The sequence below is a fragment of the Papilio xuthus genome, unplaced genomic scaffold (assembly GCF_000836235.2).
Source record: "Papilio xuthus unplaced genomic scaffold, Pxut_1.1 DF828585.1, whole genome shotgun sequence".
Lineage (NCBI taxonomy): Eukaryota > Metazoa > Arthropoda > Insecta > Lepidoptera > Papilionidae > Papilio > Papilio xuthus.
The window spans coordinates 122,224-130,800 of record NW_013530064.1 but is presented as its reverse complement, the minus strand read 5'-3'; the positions used below and the strand labels follow the sequence as shown (position 1 = coordinate 130,800).

Here is an 8,577-nt window from a genome sequence, read left to right as displayed (position 1 = left end):
CGTTAGATTCAGTGTTGTCTCATGTTTTAAACACAAATAACATGTGATTTTCTTAAACATGACGCGGTTAATATACTAATTTATACAACATACAAGATTTTATTTATGCTGCTTCAACACGGAATTATGGAAAATAGATTCAGAGCAGATTTAGTAAACACTTCGTTTACAAATTCACATCTTTGTGAGTACTCCTAATGAGAGCAAGGCTTCTTGAGCAATAAGCTTTCTTTGCTCAAGAAGCTTGAGTCCTATGATCAAGTACACTACATAACAAAAAACAATAATACTCACCCCACCAGCAGAGTATGCAGCTGAGCCGAAAGCAACAACAATAGTTGACGCAATCAGGTAGAGAAATGCAATAACCCCGTAGACAATCATCTCTATTACAAGCCACTTGAACTTGTGATACTTCTCCACTATATGGAACAAGTACAGCAAAAGAAGGATCCCCGAGAACCAGAGTCCAATGTGAGCTACTATATTGAAGTACACTCCTCTACCATTGTTCCAAAATGCTGATGATTGTATGCAGATGAAGCCAAGAAGATTTAAAACCTGGGAACAATTTAATAAATATTTGTTGGTTACCGACTGATTAATTTAGTTAATAAATAAATTTGTGCATGACAAATATTTAACACATTCAATGCCACAGATTTGCAACCTGAGTTCATACAGAAATCATAGTGGCATTAATGTTTAAAAAAAGAATTGACTTACAATGACTACAATTTTCATTATACCAGGAGGTGTCTTGATATATGAAGAGTCAAACCTTGTTTCTGTTAGGAAAACTGTATTAGTTGAACCCATTGTTTGTGGGGGGCTGTTTGTTTGATTGGGATATGCTGCCATTATGCTACCTGAAACAATAATTTACACTTGACATTGGCCCAATCCAATGAGGGAGAGTCATAAACAAGAAACAGAACAGAACAATGATATTCTAAAGATTGTTGGTTATAAATGAAGTGTAAATAAATTAACGGAATTATCTAAAAATAGTCATTTTCATAATTTCATTTAATTTTATGATTTAAAAAAATAATGTGAATTAAATAACGGAGTCATAAAAATAGCGAAAACAATATTTGTTAATATACTTACGTAATAAAACTAACACAATTTTCGGTGGAGCCCCAAATATTTTATGTATCGACGATATCTCACAACCGTTACATGGAGATAACTGAGGATGCCAGATAACACATTTTAGCTAACGTCTCTCCTTGACACTAAATTATGAACACATCAAGTACGCATTTAAGTGCTAAATGCAACAATGACTCATATTTTTGAATAACAAATCGTGTGGTAGCTTCGTTTATGTACCAATTCCATTGTACAGTGATAATCACATTTTACCGGTTTTCACTTAATTGGCATTTTATTATTGAAAAAAAATTTTATCCCCCATTTACCTATCATAACGTAGGTATGTATAAAATTAATAATAAACTGATCGCTTAATTACGTCTGTAAAGTCTTTGATTTTTTTCTTGAATAAGTTGAAGTTGAAAGTTGATAAACAAAGCAAACTGTCAATACGTATATGTCATTTTTACATTATAGTTAAAGAAGATAAGAAACGAAACCATTTAATTCCTACCTAAAAATAAATTCGATGTAATACAAACACTCATATTTTATTAATTAACAAATTAAACCTTGAAATAATCATTAAACTTTTGTTTTTAGTGCAATCACCACTATTTCTTCGGATGTCCTAAAAGCACTTTGCGTAGCTTGGAACTGAAAGCTTCGTTCAAAAACCATGTTTGTTATCTCTTCATTTTAAACTTTTAAAAAGGACTATTTTATTTTAGGATGTTTCTCAACTTAAAACAAAGAATATAGAAATTGTACATATTTTGAAATTCATTATTATGAGTCTCAGTATATTGTAGAAGTTTTGCAGAACAAAATAAATAACAAGATAATGTGATTAGACGTCTCTGATCTCTGATTTAAATTGATTTTATTTGTCATTTCAAAGTGGGTGGATGTGTATTGTCAACTTACTTTGGGTAATAAATGTTTATAGTTTTTTTTAATTGAAATAAACACTGTTTAATTACGAATAGCACTTAAATGTTTTTGTTTTCTGAACATAAATAAGCGGTAAAAGTGTACCAGTTTAACAGAGTTGTGTAAGTAGTTTAGTCACAACACATAAAACCAAGTTATATCCTATTGCTCAATAGATGCTATTTTAGAATATGACTAACAATTTCCCTGGTCCTACTATATTCGTTATTGATTATTTTTAAAAATTGTAGGGTCGCGTAGAGTATAAGAAATTTATAAAATTAGTGGTTTATAATGAAATCAATAAGTATAATTTTAGCATTTGAGAAAGTATATATTGATTTATAAAGAGTTTCTTGTGGTTAGTTTGATATTTATTAAATATTATACACCTCATAATTAATTAAATGTGTAAACTTACCGTCATAATGTTGAATTAGCTTCACCTGTGACATGTTAATTTAAAGGACAGGTTAACACATAAGATCTATTTGCATACAGTTAGTCAACATAACCTTAAAGAGTAGAAATTCTTTTGCCTTATATAAGCTTCTAAACTTTCACAGTATATATTTGTTGTTTAACTTTCACATGTATTAGGGTTACAAACACCAATTAGTGTTTGTACTTATGTATTATATTACTACATCATCATCATTATCTCCCTGTCCTTATAACACTATTGTGGGGCTGGCGCACAAGGTTTTATATAACTTAATGTTTAATAGGGCAGCCTGCCGGTCGCCAATTCTACTTAGGAGGAATAAATTAAAATGAAATATTTGTTTATGTTACTATTTATTTAAAATTCAATTAATGTAATTAGATGATGAGGAAACTTTTTGTCTATAAAATGAGTTATATTTAATATTTTTTAGTGATACGCCCACCTAATATTGGCAAGGACCTATTATTGGCTATATGTTTACTAACTATTGTTATACTTATTTTGTAAAAATGGTCTTCCATGTAATAAATAAGTAAATAAATAATACAACTATCATACAAAAATGTTATTTTTTAATAAGAAAGGAAAATTACATTTAGTAAACAGATATTATTTATCAATGCATAATAACAAACAATCAATTTCTATGAATTATTTTATCAGATAACAAGTACGGCATATTATCAAATTGCTCTTGTCATTAACTAATGGAGTTTTAATAAATTAATCATCATTTTTAATGATAATGTTTAAGGCAATATTATGTTTAAGTTGATAAAATTTATTTCCCAATGTTTTGCTAATTTAAATTATAATAAAGTTTTTTTGAGATTTATGTATCACTTATTTGTAACCCACATAAAATCATGGTAGTTTTTTTACAAATATATAAATAGGTTCTAAACACTATTGTATATAGTAAATTTGTTGTATAGGAATCTAGGAAGTGATCAACAATGGCAGATGTTGGGTTTCCCGGTCAACACACCACCACAACAACGGTCACATCAAGTACCACCGTACAAACAAACATACGCTTTGACCCATTGTACATACGGACTATTCCTGGCATACTCAAAGTGGTGCAAGTGGTATGTACTTTGGCAATAAACATAGTTGATTTCATATTAATGGTGTTCTGAGCAGTTTAATAAATAAAATAATCCTATATACACCTAAATTAAACTCTACATTGAATAGTTAAATGATAATTGCACAAAATTATTTATATGGTTGTAATTTCACGTACATTTAAGTCATGCAACAGTGACCAGTTTATGTTTCTGTGTTCACAAAAACACATTAAAACCTCCAATTAATAATACATGTGCTTTAATTCTCTATTGTATTTCTAATCATGAGAAACACTTCACATTACTAACAATGCCGCATACTATTAAGATAACATCCCATCTGCTTCAAGTTATATGTTTAAATACGGCAAATTAGTCGTAAATTTTTTGACAAAACTATGCATTGTGTGTATTTGAGAGTACACAAGCAATGATAGTAGATTGTGGTTTATTGTTTGCTAGCATGATCACTACGTTTGAATGGTTTCTAGGCTTGCAGCTTGCTCGGATTCATCTGCATCCAATTCTCGGCGCTGAACAATGCGGGTAAGGGCTCGTACTTCAGTTGGATCTCAATGGTGGCCTTCTGGTTCACCGGCATCCTGCTCGGCTTCTACCTGTTCCATATTGTGGAGAAGTTCTACAAGATCCCCTGGCTCAAGATCGAGTTCGTGTTCTGCTCACTGTGGACCCTGCTGTACTGCATCGCCGCCATCCTAGCCGTCACCGTGAGGGACAACCCCCACTCTGCTGCAGCGGTAAGTACATATTTTCCATAGACTCACATGATAATAATAGAGAAACAAGACTGTTTAGAAACCTTAATCAGCAATAAATAATTATTGGGTAACCATAGCCCACATTTTATAGTCACAAGTACTGTGTCGTTCATAGTCTGCATACTGTAAGTTAGTAAAGTTGTAACATGTGGTGATCAGTTTTTCGGGTTCGTGGCGACGGCCGCGTACGCGATGGACGCGTTCGTGAAGTGGCGCGCGGTGCGGGCGGGCGGCCTCGCCCAGGGCACGCGCGTCGTCTCCAAGCAGACCACCTCCGCCGTCACCACGCCCCCGCCCAGGGAGGGCTACTAGCCGCTCGGTCCCACACAAACTCCTTTCACATTATCTGAGTGCAACAACATGCACGTAGCATTTCTAATAAACACAAACTTTTTTCACTGTTAATAACTATAAGACTAAAATGAATTCGTTTATTTACAAATATTTATATACTAATGTTTTAATGTTATATACAAACTTTTTCATGATATATATATTGGTTTATGATCGACATTACAAATAAAGTGCCTTATAATATATTTTCTTAACAAAATGTGTTTTTATAATACTAAGCATAATTTTTATATGCCGACAATTATTCTGAATGCACAAGGCGACAAAAAGATAAAATAAGTGATAAAGAAATAAATGTTTATACAAATGTAAATCTGCCTCATTAGTATTATTATTTAACATATTCCATTTTATGCTTAATACGAGTGAAAGTTACATTTATTTATACTCTATTTTGTTTGTTTTAAGATCAAATGTGTTTATTGTTATTTACTACAGTTTTTTATTGTTTTTTTTGCTTAATTCAGTTTAATCATGTACTTACTTTTTACTACTTTTTCTATTATTGTTCTGTATTCGTTTTATTTGTAAATCTGTAAATATTTTGAGTTTTTCTTAGAGTTAGGTAAGGATCATACATTGTTACGATGTTTATATACTTTTCTCACATTTATTATTGAATAAGAAAAATATAAAAGGTATGTTTATTTTTGTAATAATATATTAAAGAAAGGACAGCTGTAAGGCAAACATTGAAATATTATTTACATGCAATGCACAAACACTAAAACTTTTATTATAAATTAAATGTTTCATACTTTTTGATATTTAAAAAACAATTAACAGGGTTTTTGGAATGTAATTTTGATACTTTTTTTTACCACTTTCTGTAATTTCTATAAAAATGTTTTTTTTTTCAACTTTGTATAATAGTTTAAATTGAACCAAAGAGACGAATTTACTTTTATTTTATTTGCTCAACTATTCTGATCTGAACATGACATTGTCAGGTGACATACATCTTTGTAATGTTTTAAACATACCCTCTTTATGTTTAGACATTTCTATTATACTTGTGTAACACACAATTTTTATCACAAATATAACATTCACTAAAGCATTTTATTCATTTCATAATAGTGTTTATTTTATATTAACACTATGTATACTCTTTACAATTGACAATTAAAGTAAGTTTTTATATTGTAAGTATAACTAAATTTTGACAAATATTTTAATGTATCCTCATAAGATAAAGTTAATTGAATTTTTAACAATTTATAGTTGTTTTATTGTAATTTTAACAATTTGTGAGCGATCTGAAGTAACACAGATAATATCCAAAACAAGTTGGTATCAAAGGTTTTTTACAAAATGCTTGTGAAATTTGAGTTCAGTTTCCTTAATTTGATTTATATACGCCTCTCTAAATATTATTTTATTTTGTTTAATTTAATTGTAAGTATTAATAATTTAACCATCTCTTCGGTTATTAAGTTTGTAATGTAAATTGTTTAAGTTTTTTTCAAACAACGACTCGACGGCTTCACACTGCCAACAAAAAGAAACCTATAGACATTATTTTTAGGTGGAAAAATCACTTTTCCCAGTTTGTTTCAAATCATCTTAATATAAATTTTTTGACTCTATTTTTTGTTTTAAGACTATTCCTGTCATACTGTGTACCGAGTGGCTATTGATTTGTCTTCTGCATTGTAGTTTTTGTTGTTTAAAGTGCCTTATATAAAAATTTATATTACACTGGCATAAATACTGTTATCAAACATGCACAATGTAACAACTACTTACTATATTTCATAATTAAGCAACAACTAGTCTTACAATTACCACTAAAGATGTACACAAAGTAGAAAAAAATGCATAGATATCGCACTTCTGGATACATTTTTATTGAATGTTATAAATTTCAATATCTCAGCTACAATGTCAACAACATATTTGCATTATTGTTTTTTTTTTAATTAAATTAATAAATCTGTTACTACATATTGTTTTTTTACACCCATTTGCTTTCTATGATCTTCAGCAATTCTATTCAAACATTACTTCTTAAAAAAAAACTCAAGATTGCAGAATCTTTGAATAAAATGTATTTGGTCTTAGTAGTATGTAGGTAGAGAAAAAAAACTGGCAGTTGGAAAATATACACTCGAATGATTTTACCCTGAGTTCAGAAGTGTTTAAAAATAAATAAATAAAACAAATCTTTAATTTAAAATGATTTATCATATAAACAGCGCTGTCTCATTACAAATTAAGTTTTATTGTATCTATTACCCCCGCATGGCCATGGAGGTCGCTCTCGCTATGATGCTTCCTGAGGGTACGTTCCCTGTAGCGGCCATGGCAGCCGCCGCCACACTGCCGGCCACCACACCCGTCGCCACGAAGCCGAGCCGAGCTAGTAGCCACAGCCCCTTGCCGGTGTACACCACGATACCTGCCAACACCTTCACAATACAAGAACAGCAACAATTTCCCATGTTTAACGTATTTCTAACTCTGATCAACGCGTAAACTGCGAACGTACTGCAATTCCAATAAATATAACTGGAAATGTCGACTGCGCATGTCTGTCAAACATTCCTTTCTAAAGTAAAACGGTACTTACCCTACCATAGACGAACAACTTCGACTCCATTTCTACACAATTTATAAACACAAAATTAAAATTAACCAATTACGTTTTTAACAATGCAATGTCTTTACGATGTCAAAATTTCTATTTGATATTAAAATTATTAAATTATAATTGAATAAAAAATCACTACAACGAGGATGCCTTGTATAACTTAGTCTATTATAGAGGGCCAAGAAAAATAGCAACCCTTGTCATATTGCGGAATATCTATGGAACTCGTGACCTCCATAAATGGACCGGCTACAAGACGTAGTATTATGTTCCTCTTGAAGCACGCTATTTTAGCACTGGTGATCGCGGTGTGGACTCGAACTAATAATATATCTAGAATGAATTGTCAATAACATCAACAGGCGCGTTAAGATGGGAATGAAGCAAAAGCAGTAATTTCCAGGTCTCAGATTTCTATCAATGTATAGAACTAAGTTCTTGTGATGGCAACAAGTATTTCCGTATAAAATGTTGCAGTATCAAAGGAAAATGTGGCACCCACGGGACATGGTTTTTACATTTTTGTCAGGCTTTAGCAATGCAAGAGAATTTATTATCAATTGGTATCGATTAAAATTATTGACTTTTGAGAGTATTCCCCTTCTGTCGAATAATGTTCTGTTAATTTCAAGCGTCAATAGCCTAATGGTTCAGGGTACGGATTTCCGATCACGAGGTTGGGGGTCGAATCCCGCCATTCGACTATTGTCGTAAACCATATCCTAGCACAAGCATAGAGCTTAGTTGGAATGGTCAAAGAAATATTAGTAAATTTAGAAAAAAATCTGCTAATATTTAAAAAAAAAAAGAATATAAAAGGAACAAAAAGTTGTTCAATTTTGTGCTCGTGTGAGTATATCTCTGTGACTGGTACGTTTTTCATTAGTTACGAGATTACAGAGATCCATAATACATATACTCTAAATGATAACAATATCTATAACATAAGAAATTAATATTCTATAACTGACGCCCTAAACGTGGATTTTGGTTTGAGCAACTTAGGTAAATTGTTTGGTTCAAACACAAATAATAGAAAGTACTTTTGATAGAATGGTTTTATTTCACAAGTTACAAGTAAAAATAGTCGGTTACATTTTATTAGAAACCGAAAAGAATGTTTACAACGTATGTAGATTGTCGCATCGTATGCAGTTAAAGTTTCAATCTTTTTATTTCTTCCATCTTGAAGTCCGTCCTGAAAACAATAACACGAGACTGGTGGTATTAGAATTTCAAATAATAAAAGGTACGCGGAACAGGTTAGACTAGATTTTATTAAAGGGAGCAAACGCT

General features: G+C 31.3%; 3 protein-coding genes across 4 annotated transcripts in view; 1 reads left to right on the top strand and 2 right to left on the bottom strand.

Annotated features, from left to right (window-relative positions):
* The window catches only part of LOC106113090 (CKLF-like MARVEL transmembrane domain-containing protein 4), a 5,052-nt gene extending 3,526 nt beyond the window's left edge, over positions 1 to 1,526 (bottom strand). The window contains exons 1-4 of the mRNA XM_013305820.1: positions 1,428 to 1,526; positions 1,114 to 1,195; positions 727 to 869; positions 295 to 561 (exon numbers count right to left, since the gene is read on the bottom strand). Coding sequence (XP_013161274.1) covers positions 295 to 561; positions 727 to 861 — 402 coding nt within the window. The 5' untranslated portion in view covers positions 862 to 869; positions 1,114 to 1,195; positions 1,428 to 1,526. The remainder of the gene's footprint in view (positions 1 to 294; positions 562 to 726; positions 870 to 1,113; positions 1,196 to 1,427) is intronic.
* A 358-nt stretch (positions 1,527 to 1,884) lies between these two features.
* Positions 1,885 to 6,583, top strand: LOC106113093 (CKLF-like MARVEL transmembrane domain-containing protein 4). 2 transcript variants are annotated; one of them, XM_013305824.1, is made up of 4 exons: positions 1,885 to 2,033; positions 3,418 to 3,573; positions 4,047 to 4,313; positions 4,494 to 6,583. In XM_013305824.1, the coding sequence occupies exons 2-4, from the start codon at positions 3,439 to 3,441 to the stop codon at positions 4,644 to 4,646; spliced, it is 555 nt and encodes a 184-aa protein (XP_013161278.1). In that variant the 5' UTR covers positions 1,885 to 2,033; positions 3,418 to 3,438; the 3' UTR covers positions 4,647 to 6,583. The 2 variants fall into 2 exon arrangements, with proteins under 2 accessions (XP_013161278.1, XP_013161277.1); XM_013305823.1 differs by having other exon boundaries at positions 1,885 to 2,156.
* Positions 6,584 to 8,436: 1,853 nt separating this feature from the next.
* Positions 8,437 to 8,577, bottom strand: part of Cog4 (conserved oligomeric Golgi complex subunit 4) — a 4,340-nt gene continuing 4,199 nt past the window's right edge. The window contains exon 10 of the mRNA XM_013305794.1: positions 8,437 to 8,479. Coding sequence (XP_013161248.1) covers positions 8,437 to 8,479 — 43 coding nt within the window. The remainder of the gene's footprint in view (positions 8,480 to 8,577) is intronic.